Source organism: Sinohyriopsis cumingii, chromosome 3 (assembly GCF_028554795.1).
Source record: "Sinohyriopsis cumingii isolate HCF-2022 chromosome 3, ASM2855479v2, whole genome shotgun sequence".
NCBI classification, from domain to species: domain Eukaryota; kingdom Metazoa; phylum Mollusca; class Bivalvia; order Unionida; family Unionidae; genus Sinohyriopsis; species Sinohyriopsis cumingii.
Genome location: NC_142963.1, coordinates 49,100,889 through 49,121,912, shown reverse-complemented (window position 1 = coordinate 49,121,912; position 21,024 = coordinate 49,100,889). Strand labels below are relative to the sequence as shown.

At 36.2% G+C, this 21,024-nt stretch overlaps 1 protein-coding gene across 2 annotated transcripts in view; it reads right to left on the bottom strand.

Annotated features, from left to right (window-relative positions):
* Positions 1 to 19,330, bottom strand: part of LOC149802820 (GTP-binding protein Rhes-like) — a 38,308-nt gene extending 18,978 nt beyond the window's left edge. Inside the window, exons 1-2 of one of the 2 annotated variants that reach the window (XM_089952267.1) lie at positions 18,890 to 19,330; positions 2,521 to 2,870 (exon numbers count right to left, since the gene is read on the bottom strand). In XM_089952267.1, the coding sequence (XP_089808393.1) occupies positions 2,521 to 2,870; positions 18,890 to 18,924 (385 nt within the window). In that variant the 5' untranslated portion in view covers positions 18,925 to 19,330. Of the gene's footprint in view, positions 1 to 2,520; positions 2,871 to 4,161; positions 4,267 to 18,889 lie in introns of those variants that run through there. The other variant, XM_089952268.1, reaches the window with a different exon arrangement.
* Between the last annotated feature and the right edge of the window lie 1,694 nt (positions 19,331 to 21,024).

Below are 21,024 nucleotides of genomic sequence, written 5' to 3'. Positions count from 1 at the left end.
ACTGTTTCTTTACTGCTGAAATTTCCACACGTACACCTGAATAAATCAATATACGTGGTAAATACGCTCTATCATAATTATTGTGCTAAACAGCAAACTTGTAGCTCTTGCTTTATCATGGTAAGACTTTTGTTGTACCTTTTGTACCACAATACTGAAATGCACATTTCATCAGAAATATATTATTCTCATTTTTAGTTTCCCCCATAAACCTTTATGCATTATTTGCCACTAGTACTGTGCACCTTAACCGACATGAAAAAAAATATGCTGGCTAAGCATCTATCCATGGAGGATAGAAAAATGTATACCCATTAACTGGATTAAAAGGTATATTCGGGGTCTGTATTTCATCATGGTTTAAAAGAACAAACTTGAGTCATAAAATTAATAAAGCATTTATTTCTACGCCTCTCATAGTCCGAGTTAAAATGTAACACCACTAGTTACTGATGAACCAAGCTAAATGAAAATCGTCTCTGAAGACATCCAACAAGCTTTTGCTCAAATTTGTTTTCTTCACTTTTCATTATGAAATTTAAGTAACATTAGCGAAAAAATAATAAGATTAGTAATAATTGTAATAGTGATAATAGTAATTACCAGAATGTAGAACCCAAGCGCTGCTCAGCTTGATCATGCACTATGTTCTCTTCAGGGCCTTGATCCTCGTCTCGTTCGGGCTGAAACTGATACGGCCTCACTTCATAGCGAGCATAATCTTCTTCAGATTCATGGTGTTGGCCATCTTCAAAGGGTTCACCTTTTCAAACGACGACGATCAGGATGACAAATTTGCCGTAAATTCGCTAGTGTCGTCAATATCAGTCATTATCATCACGTACGCTAAACTTAAGCGACTTCCCGACTGTGCGTCACTTCCGGAAATCCGATTTTTCACCGGAAGTGTATAAATATTTCCAGAGCGTTTTCCGTAAAACATCAATGGATGCTCAAATAATCTTAATTTTCTCCTCACTGAGTTAAAACCTACATCTAAAATGCACATTTCTGAGTTATTTAGCGAAAATTGAACATTATGATATATAATGGGTATTTGACTCTAGTAGACCTTTAAGTATTTCCTCAATGGCGAAGAATTATTCAAATGTGTTACGAAAAGCGACATCTTTCAACCATGTACAGTCAGTCACGTAAGAAAAAATAATGTCTGCACAAATATTATCCTGTATACAAATGGACTGTTACATGCTTACATAGCCGGATTTATGGCAACGTGAGAAAATAGAAAATATTAATCCGCCTTAAAATTTTCAGTATCATTCCTGAAATTAATGAAAGGTCGAGGTTGTACGATTGATTTCATGATTCCGATGTATCGTCACGTAGTATGCCGTCAATGTACAGTTTTCTTAACAACGACAATGGCCTTCATTTGAGAAAACAATCCCATTCCTACATACTTGGCATATCAGCATCATCAGCAAAATTATAAAATATGCCAGTACCAATGGGTCGATAGAACAACGCTGTAACTGACATTATGGATTACGAGTCCTACGCTCAACGTAAAGAGCCAGTGTGGCTCCCTTAATTACACTGAATACATACTTATTTGACATACACACATACACACACAGAGATATATATAAAGGGGAATTTTCGTGCAGTTGACTGTGTAATACGCTAAAGTACGCCAAAATAAATGCATATTTAACGGAATAATTTATATATGTGAACACAATGCTGGGATACTATCCGTTGTTAATTGAAGTGACACCGGGAGTTTGTTTGTTCATTACTTAACGTTACCATTTGCACTAGTCGCACTAGACCGCCATTTGCATTCTGGGTCCATATAAATATTGATTTCGCGTTAAATTACCTTTAAGTGTGTTTCGTTATTTTTCTAAAAGCCATTTCCGAGACAGTTACTTTTGATCATCCAAAATGCAAAAGATAGTTTGTTTATATCTATTTGTTTCCTTGTTGTTGATTTTACATATTGAACCATGTTGTCGACCTATACAGATGTAACTATTCTATTTCTGAAAGGGGTTTCGGTGACCAAGTAGTCTGTGGCTCGGGTGGCCAAGTGGTTTGAGGTACATACCTTTACAGATCACACATCTCACCTCTATCCGCGAGAGTTTGAGTCCTGGCTCGAGCTAAGTAGGCATGGAAAAAAAAAATCTTATGGGTCAGGGATGTTCCAACATTTTTTCTTCACCAAATATACTTGGATATACACCATCTATAGCTTATCATGTTCTAAACAATGGCATTTAAACCCACAAATCAAACCAAGCAAATCTATTTCTGCAAACCTTACTTTTCCTCGTGCTATATTTTCACTGAGCCTGCAGGTGGGTCTCATCCGCGAAATTAAAAAGCCGTAAAAATCCAAAAGTAATATCAGAAATATTAGGGGGAATAAAATATCGTGGTTGAAAGCCTTACTCAGCGTGTCAATACGTACGTATGTATGTATGTATGTATGTATGTATGTATGTATGTATGTATGTATATGTATGTATGTATGTATGTATGTAATCTTACCTGTAATAAACGATAGCCTTCGCATCGCAGGAAAGGGGTGGTTTCCGGAGGTGTCGAGGATGTCCAATCTGTACGCTTCCCCCTTTATACGGTAAACTTTTCTGTGAAAGTCCTCAATTGTTGGAGTATAATTCTCCTCATATTTACCACTCAAGAATCTAGAAACAATTGACGTCTTTCCAACTTTACTCGAGCCAAGAATTACAAGTCTGTGACAATTTTCAGTTGGTGCGTTGTCGCCTAGCTCTATGAGAGCCATTTTAGGACTGGGCGTTGGCTGATTCCAACACAGGCACAGTCTAAAGTCAGCTTCCTTTACAGTATCCGTGAAGGTGACACCCCAGGGCCGGCTACAAAAAGTCATGATTCATAAATTATATGATCATCACACATTTAAAACCAACTCAAACTTTCCTTTAGTAGCGACTTTATATGCATTAAAGATTTTTTCTCAAACTGTTTCTTCTTTACTCAAAAACAAAACATTAATTAATTGTATTCTCATTTGTTGCATACAATAGTAAGTTCCTCAGCGACAATAATATATTGCCGCAATGAAAATAATACCAACCGTAGAAACAGCCGCCTAAACGCGTGTACCAACAAATATACAAATGTAAAGGTTTTGAATCTCTACACAAGCATCCAGTCTGACTGGTATTGCACGATATTACTTAAGGTAATAGTTCTTGTTTTTAATTTTTCAGTAAATTCTTGTTAGATCCGACATTGCAATACGACCCCTGCCTGTTGCATCGTCTAATTAAATGACAGATGCAATGTTGACAGTCGTTCGGTCACTCAAGGAAACAACAGACCTTAGTATCGATCTGCTTGAAATCGTGAGAAATCACATAGTCTCCAGGCATGGCTCGTCGCCAGCAGTGATTTTCATGCAAGTAAGTTCGCCACAATCTCGTGGCAAATATTTACGTTGTTTTTGGTTTTGTTTCTCTTTTTTTATAATTATTTTAAATCTTTTAATACCTTTAAAATCACTTTTCAGCTTTTCCAAATAATTTGAAAGAAAATTGATAACATAAATGTTGAAAACGAGATAAATAGAATCAAGAAAATAAAATAAAGCGATTTCCATTAGGAAATGTGGAATCAGAGTTTCAACAAAATGTGACAACAAGAAAAAAGTTTTTCGAACAAATGCGTTATATTTACGGTGTTCGTAAGACACCAGATTACTTTCAACCTTATCGTTGAAAATTTCGCAATAATTACCCACTGTGCATCGCGGCGATTTGAAGCTACCAACCACAAATACACCTCAGATGCTGGAGGTCGTGTGTTTGATCCCCGGCCGAGTCATATCAAAGACTTACAAACATAGTACTAACATCTGCCTCGCTTGGCGCTCAGCATTAAGAGGTTAGTGTTAGGACTGGTCGGCCTGATGTCAGGATAATGTGACTGGGTGGGACAGAATGCTATATGTCTGCGGCATGATGCCCCAGTGCTAGACATCACTATAAACTGCCACACTGCAGACATCGCAGCGATATGACTGAACAATTGTTAAAGCTACGTTAAAAATCCAAATCACACACACACACACACGACAAATAACTGTCATCTTTAAACATCACAGGCATTGCATCTTTATCTATCAAACGGAACCTGGTCTCTTACCTGTGTCCGCTTGCTTGTCAGTATGACCCCTGCATCTGCCTTTCATAAATTTCCACTCAAAACATTGACATTGCTCGTTTTAATGCGAAAGAAGGCGAGATTCATAAGGCAGAAACCTTTAACACACCTGGTTACCGTATATACTCGCTTATAAGCGGAGTAAAACTGCAAACAACAAAGAACCCGATCTGTCAATGCATAATGCACCTGTAGATCAGGATCTACATTGTTTATTTTTCTGATTACTCCCCTCAAACCGCACAGACCCAGATCTGACGTCGCATTATGCGACGGCATATCTGGATCTGTGCAGTTTGCAGTTGGACTCGACTTATATGTGATATGTGAATAAATACTGTGTAAATTTAAGACTCGCACTATTGTTTTCCCAGCTTTTCAGCTGAAAACAACAACAGCTGTTGAAGATACGTGACTTAAAAAACGTTTAGCACTAAACTTTAAAACTGTTCACAACGATATAGAATGTTTTCTGCTTCAACAGGTGAGACCCACAATACAGGAACTTCCGGCATATCGACGCATGAGCGTTAGATTCATGGCAATATTATCCTTAGTTTTAGTTGAACGCAATCCTGATTACAAAGTCCCGTTTAGTATTTGGGGGTCGCGAGTGGCCCAGTGGTCTAAAGCGCTCACCGTTCCGGATCACTGCCACCTGACCTCTGTCTGCGTGGGTTCGAGTCCAAGGCTCGGCTAGCGTGGGTACGCGGGAAAGCCTGCCAGTAGCTTCTCGTGGGTCGGTGGTTCTTCTCTGGGTTTTCCAGGGTTCCTCCTCCGCCAGTTATTCTGGCCGCCATGTATAGCCTATCTTGTGCTGAAAAATGGCGTTAAACCCTAGAACAACAACAACATCAGTTTAGTATTTGTCTGTATTACCACACCTGTTTAAGCATCACGTGGAACAAAATGTCAGAACTTTGCATTGAAAGTCGTGTATCTTTCAAATCAGTATTCTCATTCAGCTGAAATTTAGGATGTTATTATCACTGGTCTAACGTTTATGCGTTGACAGCGTGGCCTGTATTGATATTATCAAACTCTCAGTTGATAATGTGGCCTGTAGTGATATTATCATACGCTCAGTTGAAAGTGTTGCATGTAGTCCTATTATCACACTTTCAGTTGATACCGTGGTCTGTAGTGATAATATAAGACTTTTAGTTGTTTGTGCCGCCTGTAGTGATTTTATCAGACTTTTAATTGATAGTGCGGTCTGTATTTATTTCATTAGACTATCTGTTGACAGAGTGGCAACTCATGATAATATCAGCCTTTCAGTTGATTGTGTGGCCTGTAGTGATATTATCAGACTTTCAGTTGATAGTGTGGCCTGTAGTGATAGTATCAGACTTTCAGTTGATAGTGTGGTCTGTAGTTATATTATCAGACATTCAGTTGATAGTGTGGTCTGTAGTGATATTATCAGACTTTCAGTTGATAGTGTGGCCTGTAGTGATATTATCTGACTTTCAGTTGATAGTGTGGCCTGTAGTGATAGTATCAGGCTTTCAGTTGATTGTGTGGCCTGTAGTGATATTATCAGACTTTCAGTTGATTGTGTGGCCTGTAGTGATATTATCAGACTTTCAGTTGATAGTGTGGTCTGTAGTTATATTATCAGACTTTCAGTTGATAGTGTGGCCTGTAGTTATATTATCAGACTTTCAGTTGATAGTGTGGTCTGTAGTTATATTATCAGACTTTCAGTTGATAGTGTGGTCTGTAGTTATATTATCAGACTTTCAATTGATAGTGCCGCATGTATCCCATCAGCTGAAAACAGCAACTGATGCAGTACATATGTGATTTTAAAAACCTTCAAAGCAAAACGTTAAAATCGTTGACGCAGAAAAGTGAATAATATATCTCCCCATACTTAAGCAGGTGAGACAAAATCGGAATGGTAAGCTGCATGAATGAACACTTCTTTTCTCGTATCTGAAACAACTGGTACCTTGACAGTAACTACAACTAAATCAGCAAAAACAACTACTAATGTTATTACTACTAATTCTGTTATTACTGCCATATTATGATGCTGGTTTTGAATCAGGCGGATTAGCAAGTTCGGCGCTCTGCGCGAAATCATGCAAAGTGTTGGCAGTAACACACGGACGACGACATATTCCGAGCAGGCTCTGTTTTGATACCTTCGTGAGACAAAATATACGCACTGTTTATATTATCGCCTGTGCATTGAGATAGGGAATACACTTGACGAGTCATTAGCAATTGGTACATCATTTACTATTTATTTATTTCGAGGTTAATGAGGGTTTATACCGTATGGATTCGCCTTTAAGTCGAGTCAAACTGCAAACAATAAATATCCTGAAATGTAGTAGCATAATGCGCTTCAGATCAGGGTCTGTGCAGATTGCAGCTGGGCTCTTATTATAAGCGAGTCGAGTACAGATGGTATACTTGGCAGTACGCCAGTGTATCGTGTAGGCATTGATGTATTCTCAGTGCACATTGATGAACATGTGCAGCCCGCATGATTAAAAATACAATAAAACGGCTACAAAATGTATTAACATATCGAACACTATGTTGACCTCTCGAACTCGACTACACTCAGTCACTTAGTACACACACATAGCTGGGCCGGCAATGCACAAACACATGATACAAAACAGCCAGAAACAGAAATAAAAAGCATCATCATTCCAGATGTAGGCATATTAGCGGCAAATTTTGTATAGAACTGACTGACAGGAATTAAAACAATGTTCATGTAAAAGGGCTTGATGTTGTTAATTTTAACATAAAATACCATCTCTCTGTACCCATTTAATAGACCGCTTAAATGAATATTAAGAAGTTGAATGCTTGAGGAAAGAATTATATTACACAGAGTGGCCACGGAATAAGAAAATGCATTATATTACATAAAGTGGTCGCAGAATAAGAAATTAGTTATATTACACAGAGTGGTCACGGAATAAGAAAATGAATTATGCTGCACAAAGTGGCCACGGTATAAGAAAAAGGAATTATGCTGCACAGAGTGGCCACGGAATAAGAAAATGAATTATATTACACAGAGTGGTTACGGAATAAGAAAGTGAATTATATTACACAGAGTGGCCACGGAATCAGAAAATGAATTATGCTGCACAGAGTGGCCACGGAATAAGAAAATGAATTATATCACACAGAGTGGTTACGGAATAAGAAAGTGAATTATATTACACAGAGTGGCCACGGAATAAGAAAATTAATTACGCTGCACAGAGTGGCCACGGAATTAGAAAATGAATTATATTACACAGAGTGGTTACGGAATAAGAAAGTGAATTATATTATACAGAGTGGTCACCGAATACGAAAATGAATTAGATTGCACAGAGTGATCCTCAAAAAAAAAGCAAATGAATTGTTAGTATGGTTTGTACTAATGCTAGAGAAGACTCCATTTTTACAAACGTTGCCTTAATATCAGCATTTTGTTTTTCGTTCCGCAATTTCAAAATGTATGAATAAGATTTACTCTTTAATTTACTGATTTTATAATAATTTTATATGAAATCGTTTTCTCATCTTCCTGCAGTGTTTACATAATCCACAATTCTACAAATCTACAAGGACGTATAACTGATTCTCGTAACGCCATTGAATCTGTCCGCGCTCTGTGGATGTGTTTGTCTGAGAGACGAGGATTGAGCTGGTGGTTGTTACGAGATAGATGTCTGTGCTACCACGTGCCTGGGCTAAGATACACATAGCATTTACTGTCTTTGTCGTATTTCAGAGAAAGGATGGCAAAGTTCGGACATGCAAGAATCACCTTGATGGTGACCATAACAGCGGAATGCCAAATAATACTTTCGAGAAATCCAATATCCGGGTCCTTTGAAATGCAATTACTCTTGTTTCCTCGATGCAAAGAATATTCATAAAGTCGCAATGGTTTCTTCGCTTGCAAGTCAATGAGGATTTACCAGCAATCTTTCCTCTCCAGATCGAAGAGCGAGAGACGATTTGTGTATGCCGACACATGCTTTCTAATCAACGTCTAAGTTAAATGGTTAGTTTTATTTATGAGTTGAAAATGATTCCTACTGGTATTTGTCTAATGGAAATTCGTTTGAAATCCCAATAACAACTCAAGGTCGTCTTATTTGAAAACGTAGTGAAATAAATAAAATAACATTCCTATTAACACATGTTTACAGAACCATCTATTCTCAAAATGAATTCATCCAGCGAAGAAATAATTCATACAAACTTCTCTCCATCAGCTATACATCACTAATGTCTTCCACAGTAACTTAAATGGATGCACGGATAGATGTATGGGCAGACGCACGCGCATATTAACGGTCGGAGAGGAGTAAATTACATGTCCCTTCTATACTTTTGAAAGGACACAACACGCGATGTAAAAAGTCTGAAAAAATATAATAAAGAATACAAAAATGTATTCCCTCACATTTTCATTTAGCGTTTGTTTCATGCGGGAACAATACGGTTTTGTCTTAGAGATAAAAATAGAAAGGTTGTTTCTTTTCATTGGTTGTAAATGTAATAACGGAAGCCATCCCACTCGGAAATGGCAAACATAAACGTTTCTTTTATCTGTTGTGTCAGTCGAGAAATCGGTTAGTGGCTATATCGCTGTGTCAGAACTTCATTCGGAACAGAGAACGAAATTGCTACCACTATATGGATATGATTAGGTCAAAGGCCGATCCCAAATCAAACAATTGCAAAATTGTTTCGAGCAAAAGTCACCCAGTTAGCTATACATTTTGGTTAGTTAACAAACTAATCCAATCAACTTGAGTAGCACTTGGGATGTAAATAAATGTGTGACAATACTGTGGACTGTATCTATTATTGTTATAGGTACACGATAAGCAAATTCAATCTCGCTTGGAAGTTTTACTTATTCCAATGAGAACAAAATTATTCCATTTTATCTCAATCATCCACCGCCCTGAATTTATTGGAGAAGTCTAATGAATATTTTTTAAAGAAAGGTAGGAGATAAGAGTCAGATAGTCGTAGATTTTAGGATGCATAATGGCTGATTTACCGTCGCATATTTCGTTTTTCCTGCAATGTGTCATCGGATCTGGTAAAATTGATATTGCGACAATACAACCACTATTACGTTCTCAGATCCTCAAACACAACACAGTCGTCACCATTCGATCAGACACTTTTTAAATGTTGGACAAAAATAGCGAAATGTACAAGTTGTTTCTTGCATACGTCACAGGCAAAGTCATGAGATCACACTGGCGTCAATATATCCAACAGCGTATCATAAATTTTACTGCTTGCTGTAAATCTCGATCTTCGATCTATTAGAAGATGCACTAAATTACATTATTTATCGGGGGCCCCGAGTGGCCGAGTGGTCTAAAGCGCTCTCCGTTACGGATCACTGCCATCTCACCTCTGTCTGCGTGGGTTCGAGTCCAGGATTCGGCCAATGTGGGTATGTGAGAAAGCTTGCCAGTAGCTTCTCGTGGGTCGGTGGTTCTTCTCGGGGTTTTCCCGGCTTCTTCCTCCACCATTAATACTGGCCGCCATGCATAGCCTATCGTGTGCTGAAAAATGGCGTTAAACCCCACAACAACAACATTATTTTTCTTGGGATAATAATTATCGTCAATTAATCAAATAGTAATATGTTCACACAGAATTAAAAGTGGAGGGAGACGGTGGAGGAGAATGAGGAGATTGAGGTGGATGAAGATGATGTGTAGGTGGAGAGAGAGCAATAATCGCATTATATATTTGTCCCATGACGGTTACCGATTAAAACTGTTTATGTTTGTCTGTTAACCTCGGCATGCAACTACAGGTAGTAGGCACGTAACAGAATGTTTAAAGAACTCACGGTACTAATTCAGTTCTCATAGGGGAACCTATGCAATCACCATGATATTAAAAATTCAATAACTTAATTTGCTCATGATCAAACCTATATTTATCAGTACAGATGAAACCTGGATGGCAGCTTCTGTACAGAAGAAAGGATATGAGCCGCGGCATTTTCTTTACCTGCATGTGTTCGAAACATGTGCTTTCAATTCCGCACCAAAGAGTCAAGTGCTAATTTTAGTAATGAGTGTTCCAAACTCAGGACTGTTAAAGGACAGAAATTCAATCAATAAAACAATGTCTCTATTTCTTTTCACTTACAACTGGGATAAGCTTTCAAAACATTGTTTTTCCTAAAACATAACTTACATTATTAACCAGTCCTGGTCAGCCAAACCCATATATACTCTATTTTTATTCACCCATTTCCAGGCTGCTTCCCATTTTTCCATATCATTAATACCGTGTGTCCTAAAGCAATTAACATCTTAAAATAATGTCCAAATCTACCACCAGACTACTATACTTTTTTGTAATCGTGTGGTGGAGCTGCACAGAACTTCATCATAAACAAAGTAATTAGGGACCGTATCAAACTGGAGGAGAAAATTAGCAATTAACTGTGAAAACAAACTAAGGTATGGGAGTGCCACTTTACGCGATAGCTCAGCTGGTAGAGCACCAGACTCCTAATCGAAGATTTCGTTGATTCGATATTAGTCCGGACCAGCACATATGTCCTTGGGAAAGGCGCATAGATCCCATTTCCTCCGCATGATATGGCCACTTATGTCGTAAAAGTGCCGTAAAACAAGAAACAACAACAACAACAACAACAGAATCCCAACAAAGTAGACAAGCAAAGATCAGATTCAAACCTCGAACGTTAACCACGCCCCATCCCCAGCCTCAGTAATAATTAGAGTGTCTCAATATTGTTGAAATTTGATAAGTTTTAAACAAGCAGTTAGATAATTCAAAATTGTGTTATTCTAACCCAGATCTCGGTGGCTTTAACGGTCATTTTATATTTGAGTATTTGAACATGAATTCAATTCCTGTGCATACCAAGACATTGGGACCTGACATTGGGATCCGACGTTGGAGCCCAGCGTTGTTGCCTGACATTAGGACATGACCCCCGATTTCACTTAACATCTTTATTTTATTTTCCCAAATTAAGACTTTTTAAATATTTTTTTTTTCGAAAATCGGGGATTAAAATACAGTGATACAATCTCTGATTTTTCTTAAAGGATTCTTGTATTATCTCAAAGAAAACATTCATCACTTTCTCAAATTTTGAGGTACCGTATTTACTCGTTTGTAAGGCCAGCCCAACTGCAAACTGCACAGTCCCTGATCTGCAGGCGCATTATACTACGGCAAATCAGGGTATTTATTTCTCGAATTTTGATGCAACATATAAGCTAATATATTGCCAGCCATTATTTTGAATTCTTTTAATAACTTACGACTTCAAATAAGTACAACCTTCACTAATTTTCGTATTGAATTATATTCAAATCGGAAACTAACTGATACAGTATATATTTTTGATCTGACATATATAAGCGATAAACACAAGCGATTATTTCTAATTTATCTTCAGCCTTTTCATTCAGCTGGGGTTACAGTTTGTAGTCAGTCACTTGGTTACCAGATTTTGTATAACAGAAGATCGCATGCACGCCTGACGGCTCTGGCATCTTTATGTAATCAGACGTAAATGCCGGAATCAAGTAGTAATTTATTCTTCATAGTGGTGCTATAACGTATTCGTACAACATGAGTGTTCCAACTAGATATCTGCAAGTCGTTACGTGCTAAGTGTATTTTTATAAACAGAGCGGCACAAGAAAATCACATTTTAATTGTAGACAGAAGCATAAACTCACGAATTTACATGAATCGAAACTGAAGTTAGGTTTAATTGTGTTTACGTTAGATCTTGTCAGGAGATATGTGTGTACACGAACTCAGTGACACAAAAACAAAAGCGTCTGTTTATACCTTGAGGGACCGCGATTTCGGAAGTGAAGAGAGGGAGGCCATGAACTAAGTTAAAATCGGCTTTAGATTCTTTTCTTTTTTAATCTTGGTTCGAAAGAAAATACTAGGCAACTTTGATATGTACCTACCCCAAAGTTTATATGGTCGGTCCCTTATTATCCGCCGAATGGAGCGGTAGGCTAATAGCTTAAGATTTCGCTAACAAAATACTGTACTTTCGTTGTTTACTTTAGGGTAATTAAGCATTCTGAAATCACTCCTTGGAGTGTAATGAAAACAACAGCCACGCCTTGCATGGTCTGGCGAAGATACTTCCTTGGTATGAACAGAGTCACGTGGTGCTTCCTTGATAAAAACTCGTTTTTGACATTGCGGATTTTGCTAATTTTGAAATACTTTGCCTTGATGCTAAGAAAATATTAGCTATGCTTCGTGAGAAACATTGATTACTATGACTTTGTAAGAACAACAACAACAAAAAATCAGGATTGAAGAAGAGAAAAAATAATCGTTTCATGCATGGTATTATAATCTTTTTCCATTGCTTACATTCGGATATGGAAAATGTTTACACAGACCGAGTCATATGAAACACACTGTCATATGTTGTATGCGATACAAATAATACTTCTAAGTTGAGTGAAGGACAAAGTATAACAAACCAATTAAAAGATTATATTTTATTAAAATAAATTAAATCTCTTTTCTGTCATTTATGTTATTCAAAGCAACACATTGATTATGAAATTTGAGCTTCGAATTTATTCATGCGAGAGATAGTAACCATTAAAGAAATGTACACAGTTCAGGACACTTTGATGTTTGCTGGAGCTTTATGTACTTCCACACTCCCCTTGTCACAAACCATGCCTAGGACAAGAGGACTTTGAAATCAGTGCACCGTAGCGGTCTGTAAACCATATAAAAAGCACAGCAGCGTGTATTTGCAAAGATCTGATGTACTGCAAAGGGGTTTCATTGAGGTTTTTTCTTTATATATATATATATATATATATATATATATATATATATATATATATATATATATATATATATATATATATATATATATATATATATATATATATATGTATATATATATATGTATATATATATATGTATATATATATATGTATATATATATATATATATATATATATATATATATATATATATATATATATATATATATATATATATATATATATATATATATATATATATATATATATATATATATATATATCTGTGTGTGTGTGTTTTCCAATTATTATCTGAAAGATTGACAACTATTTATACACATCATAGTGACAATATCGCGTTTTCCCGAGATAGTAATCTTAAAATTTATAAATTAAACCTTGATTTTTCATTTGAAGTTTTAAGCCCATTAAGTTCATTTCTAAGCTTGCTAATTGTATTATAAAACCTAACTGGCGCTGATGTGCCGCTAAACACCATGGAACGCATCAACAAATTGTCTGTGGGCAAGTGTCTCTTGCTTACCAAAAAAGTTAAAATAAAAAAATACAACATAGCAACAGACAATGCGAAAATTTGAAAGATATCGTACGATGAACTTGTAAACTTGATAATAAATAAATAAAACTCAGATGTTTCAACGTTTCCGTTATGTTATGTATATTTAATTTGTGTTGTGTGACTGACCTTTGTTCATAATTGAGGGTAGGAGTTTGGGCCTACCTGACTAATGTCCTTCATTGTAAATAATATAGCACATATCTAATTTTTGTCTATGACTGCAGAAAATATATTAAGATAATTATTACTTATAGGTAAACATATTTACTTAAATTTGAAATCAGGAAACTGGTTTTCGCCTCGGGAATTCCTGGTCGACCTGATATTTACAATGTTCTTTACTAAAGTTTTAGTAATAGACCTGATCTTGTTTGTAACTTAGAATGTTTCTGGAAATGAACTTTTGACCATCATCCTGGTCCACTTATTGTGTCGTGTGTCTTTATATTAAGGTTGTTTATATTAGAATTGCTCATTCCTATCCTAACATATGTCTTGTGGAATCAGTTTTTTAGTTGCGTTTCAGTTAATATTTAAGAGGATTTATTTATTAAATTATTCATTAAAAATACAAAGTGCTCCTTAATACTTTCCGATTGAATCACTATTTTGGGACTGCTTTGAATTCATTTAGAGACACTTTAGGGTTAAATGATTGTGATACGCCAACACTGTTAGCACATCAACACTATTCCAGGTTGTTGTGACATCGGCTCATTCAAGATTGGAAATCATTCGAAACACCACTATAATTCATTCGGAATACTCTATACCTTGAGACTATTTGGGATTTAATTCACAATATTGTAAATTCATTTTAAATTGCCACTTTGTATTCTAGGGATAATAAATTATTTGCTGAATTTTACAAAACCTTTTGGTTTTCGCGCTTTTCTGTTATTTAGTTTAAGACTATAGAGTCGTAACAATTGTACATCGGTACTTCCGGAACTACAAGGAAACATCCCTTTAATGTTAAAAGAAAATCCTTGCAATTTGTCAACTCGACCATGTAATCAACCTAGTAATCCATCATCGGATACAACTATGTTAACGTCAGAGCGATTTGAATTGTCACAGCTTTGCAAAAAAATGTCTAATTTAATATAAATCCTCCATATCTGAAAAAGAAAGTTTCCAAAGTAAAGTATGAACACTATAAAATGCAAGGGCCTGACCATAGTCAAGGAACAGTCTGGGTACAAACTAGCTCGAGGTTGAAATAATACTACCGTCTCTTTACGACTGTGAATGGAGCAAATATGAAAGGAAAATACTGTTCAGCTTATTCTGGAATCTTAATATAGATACCATTTCATGAGTGAAATTAACGAAATTTGAAATGTTTTGGTTTTGGACTCTTGGTTTAAAGTATTTGACCAAATTATTTAGCGACTGCAGTGCTAAGCTGTCCACTCGCATTAAACCTATTAAGGCAATGCTGCAATTCCTTTCATAAGTCAGGTTTAGCAGACAGGTGAAAAGTCAAATGGCGTGTAATTTATTATTTTTCATTGTCTATTAGAAAAATATGCAAGTAATATTTTATTTTCTGCTCAACTCTCGTAATATAGCTCAAAAAGAGACAAAATTTAAGGAACAAAAAATATTAGAAAAATATCGCCATATAATCTTGTATTATTAGTAGTCCATTAATTCAAAAGAAGAGCAAACAAATAACAGTGACCGTTCTGCTATTTATTACATGACGTCATTCAAGGAAATACCTTTTGTTTACTTCGACAAAACTTGCAGTTCCTTGATCTACAGTTTCCGTTACTGGGTGGCATAACCCAGTGCTTTAACATCCCTCAAAATAATTATACGTATTTAGTTTCGTATTTGTATTTGATTGGATAGTTAGTATTCGTAGTTTGATATTTCCACTATTTGCATTATGAATATTGGATCAAGCACCTGAGAACTTCCTAGTAAACATAATAATTATGTCTCAAGTAAGACTACATAATCAGTGCATAGGTACTAAAATGAATATGTGCGTGAGTCTAGGCCAGTAAACAACGCAGAGAAATAGTATGTATGCATGCATGCATGTATGTATGTATGTATGTATGTATGTATGTATGTATGTATGTATATATGTACGGATGGATAGATGTATGGATGGATGGATGGATGGATGGACGGACGGACGTATACACGCAGATATTTATACAACGTTTTTGTGGCATTTATACCTGACCTGACTAGATATTAAAATAGTGTTTGGTTACTTTTTTAAGTGAGGCGTGAAAAGGCATTTCGAACACGACACTCGCATTAATGATGGTGGATCATTTCAAGAGGCTATTACTTCATAAAAATACTGCAATTTTGTATTTTGTTTTTATTTTTGCCGCTTATATCTCCAAGAAAAAAAATTCATGCCGGCATGACTGACAGATGATACATATAGTAGCTAGTTTGCTTGTTTAATTTTTTAGTGTGCCACAAATCCTATAATGGAGCTAACCGCTTTAATTTGTAACAATGAGGTGGAAAAACTCACCTTTTTGTGGCAATAGTGTCTGACAAACGAATAAAATAACGGATGTGGATTTTACAAAGTGAAGTGTAAAGAAAAATTACTAATACAATGCCTGCATGGAAGTTTTGAAGGTGGACTGTTTTAAGAAGCTGTTACTTGAAAAAGTACAACATAATTTTGTCGTTGCCATTTTATGTGTCCAGGAAACATCTGCGAATAGGCCCATATGTACCAGAGGATGTTATGCATATTGGTTTTCTATTTATTACTTGTTAAATATTGGTGACCTAGAATATATTCCAATAGTTATGTGAAACCTGCCCAGCACATGTTAGCACTATCACAGGTTGCCTTCTTTAAACAGGTTTATTGAACGTTTCATTCCTAATCACTCATGACTGCAGTTATTACAAATTTCATCGATACAGATCATATTTAATCGCACTAAGAAATCAGCATATAACAGCCGTTTTCTAAATTTTGTTCAAGCAACATAGATCGACATTAAATGGTCAAGTAAATAGGCATGTCAGCCCCTAAGCAATATTAGCTGACACAAAAATACTCATTTGTCAGTTCAATTCTACCCATGTCAGTCAATGATTACTTCTAAGCCATGTAAAAGCTGCTATAAAAGAAAACGCGTTATGTCCCGCCTACATCGAAATAATATAGTACTTTAGTTCTGTACATATCGGAAGTGAGTCATTTCAGCCAGTACCTTGTCATTTCTGATATGGTTTTAGATTATGTTTGGATTTGGGGTAGGGCTCGTTTTAATCGAGTGTCTGAAACCCGTCCCGAAATTAATGCATTTCGGACCATGGCTTGGAGTAATGACGGTATCGACAGTGAATTCTCAAATTTAACACATTAAATATGGCCAGGCTCTGAGTTTCCAAAAGTCTTTGATCAAAAACATCTTTAAACCGGGTCACATATTCTCAATTTTGTTATATCACCAAACTCAAGCTCAACCTCCCAAATCTATGACAGTATATAATTCTAACTATAGTAAATCTTGAAACGCACATTTTCGGATTTTGTAATTTATTTCCCGCAACTTGACTGAAAGTTTCAACGAAGTATCATATCTGATTTTGGAGTGTTAGCTTGTCCTTGAGTGTTTTCCTCAAAATGTTTTGAACTCAACTTAAACTTGTCATGTTTGATTGATTACCATACAATTGTGCCCAACCAGCTGAGACAATTTTGAACTGCGTCCGAGTTTGAACGAGACCACATTTTAATATCTTTGGGCCAGCCATTGACCGCCATAGAAGAAAACAGAACCGTAACTTCTCTCTTGGTCATAAAGCAACATAAATTTAAAATTGTTATGACTCGGTTAATAAACATAACTAATTTTGTTTGGTAAGTATATTTGCAGCATTAATCAACTGTATTATTCCTAGTAGGGTTTAAAAAAAGAAAATAAAAAACCCCACATTTTCAAGGGTATAATTGCGTTGTTCATTGAACAAAGTAATTTTAAAAGACAATGGAATTCATCTTTATTCTGAACCACCCAGTGAACATAACCTGTCGTTTCTCTAAACATTGGGGTCAGAAAATGACTGCTACCAGTTTCTACGATCTCAGCTGCAAACAATGCAGGCGATTGCGTCACTTCCCTTTAATGGTCGAAGAGACGATTGCAAGAGGTTTCACGATAAAAGTGACTCAGGTAGTGACTCGGACAAATAAGTGTTGAGAATGACATTCTCAAAAGTAGCAGGCAAGTCCTGACAACGACTCAAAACAGTCCTTACAAGACTCAAAATAGTTCTGACAAAGACTTAAAATAGTCCTTACAACCATACAGAGAGTGAATAGTGGCAATTATTGATCAAAACGTTTTGAAAAAGGAGCCCTTAAAGTTACATGATACTAAATAGCTACTGACTGTGGTTTCTAACTAAAAGTCCTTTTAAAAAAAAAGGATGACTCCGTCACCGTGACTGTCTATACAATATTCCTGACAATAAGTATGAACCAGGCAAGTGCAATCTACTGCTCGCGACCTGCTTTTATTCGCTTCTTTACATCAGCAGGATTGGCTTTCAAAATCACGTATCCGGCCCGCCCTCTAGAGGAAATTAAGCATACATGTTGCAAACAGAGGACATCCAGAACTATGTTGATTGTTGACGGTAAATAATGACCGTGACGCTGCACTGGGACTCTTTATACATTTTATTGACTCCCCCTAATTATGCATGACTTCTGAACTGGTTATAGCGACTCGTGATAGCACTGACTGTCATAATGGCCGCTATTACATTAAGAAGGTTGCGTAATCTCTGTGTGTGATATTAAATTGCACCATATAAGAAACTCACCCCATATAACAACATATCTATTTGAGGACAATTAATCGATAAAAAAAGAAACAACTCAATATACCTATTAAATGACGATTACTTTGATTACAAGAACTTAGATGTTGCCTATTATACAACGATTGGGAAGCAAATATATGAATATGACTTTTTGACTCTCTGCAATGCTCGTCTGGAAAAAAAATCCTTGCAGAAAATATCAATACTGTATGTGAGCGTGATCATGCTTGTCATAAACGCAACTTATGACATTACCAAGTTCGGTGACTCTACACTTAGCTGTTACGAAAGAGATCGAGTTACAGACCGAAGTACAGACGCACTTATAGACAATGAAGACTCCATCTAAGGCGTCGAGATTATTATTATTATTATTATTATTATTATTATTATTATTATTATTATTATTGTATTATTATTATTAATAGTAGTAGTAGTAGTAACAACAAGAAGAAACAATAAAGAAGAGGTTAATAATATTTACCACTGTAATATTTTCACGGATACAGGACTTGGCATCGTTTTTGCGTCAGTAGCAGTGGCAGTTCCGAGTCTATTCGAGAGTATAATTCCCTGTGTTGAGGTGTTCAAGTTATGTTAGGTATTCAAGTGAAGCTTAAGTCCATAATTTGTCACAACGACTGAAACGGATGGTTCGAACAACGTCGTTTGTATACCACCTCTTCCTGACGTGCCAAATGATACTTACGCAAGCGCAATGTGGCTACATCTGTGCAAAATTTTAGCGGTACAAACTCAAACGCCTAAGTGTAGCCTAAATTTATCCAGCTAATGTTTCTAGGACTAGCTTATGTGTATGCTATGGCTAAGTTAATCGGACGTGAGTAATCCACTACAAGAGGCGAAAAGAAAACAAAGCTGTTGTAAGGAAAGACGTAAACCAATAAATTCGCTCTCATCGACAACGAATATCAGGCGTAATTACGGTGCCAACACGTCATTTGTTAATGAAAATACAAACACACATGAATGTCCAACCACAGCTCAAGTGTCTGTTTCTAGAATTATTGGCATCGTCCGGTGCGTAGGTTGAGTTAACACATATGTTATTGAAAAACTAACATACTTCTCGATTTTGTTTATCTCCAGGTGGATTAAAATTGTACTTTCAAGTCAAGTTGTGGCTGTTTAATACAAAAGCAGCAACCTAAAGGATGGTCTGGTCCGTTGTTTTAGCCTTGTCAGATACACAATCCAGTACTAGTGAGGCTACTTGTTGAAGTAAAGGATAATTTTTCGAGGTACTTATTTGCATTACAAAGTCACATCAGGACGTTGCTCTTTAAATTAGCTTTTGCAAACTCTGCATAGAAAAAGACAAATATTTATCGAGGATGGCAAAAGGTAAAGGGCAGATTGATGTTGGTTTTCATGACATTATGTTTTCTTAAGGTAAGAACCAAATCAGATAAAACATGAATGTGCAGATGTGATATGCTTTTAATTTTTTTAAAATCTTCCTTGTGAAACATGGTGGGGCAAAAACGTCTAAGGAGTTTATTCTTTTATAATTACATTTATTTTTTTTAGTTTATTTCAGCTATGGATTTATTTTCAAATCAAAGCATTGATGATGAAAATGTGCGTTTTTCTTCTAATGCCGAAAATGTATTTTCCTTATTTACAAAAACTGTAGTCTAAACTTTCAAGTATTTGCCGTTTTATCCTTTTGATCAAGTCTATACAATTAAACGCAAAGCCTTTATATTCTAATATTCTCGTTGTCACACGATAGTTCTTTGCGCTTGTTAAAATAATGTTTTCAAAGGCACTGTAGATTTTTGTCCATTAGAGCAAGAAAGAGAAAACCGTATTTTGCACTTCTGCAAGTAATGCTTTGTGTACGTAAACACAACACTCCTGGTAATCTCAAACAAGAAATCAGATTGCTCACCGGTGACATAGGTCAACAACGCTGTTTCATGCTCGTACCATTTGTTCCAAATATTAGTGGCGTTCCGAGTCGTCATTTCACGCATTTTAGCGGTAATTTGGGCAAACGTTTTAACTTTAACAATAACCGCGCTAGAGTAACCGATTCAGGCTCACAGTATCTGTATTTTCTGCTACATTTTGCGAATCCATGTCAAAATGAAGTAATAAAAAAAAGAAAGAAGAGATCAGGTATTTCTTTCAGGAAGTTGCAAATTTCCTGTTGTGGTGGTAGTGGTATTTCGAGAAAAGCGAGTAGCACTCTGAGAGTGTTTCAAAAGTTTTTGATCAAAAATATTGATTGAAAGCAAATGATTTATCTAAGCCACTACAGACACATGAGGCTAGTTCTACCATTGTCAAAGCGATATCCACCATAACAATTAATATGCACAAAATACAAACTTATGTTTACACAGATTATTAATTTGTGATGTATAGCGTTCTGTATATCAATGTTTAATGAGTGTTAAATTTTTGCCTCTGAGATATTCGATTTTAGTAGTGTATTAACGGGGCGGCAGTTGCCCCGGGCACTAGAGGTCTTTGGGCGCCAAAACCCCGTTGGGCTTTCATCGCCATTCACCCTTCGTATGCCACTATTCGATTTATACATAAAACTCTATCGATATGTTAATGAGAGAGGACGTTTGCATATTTGAGCCC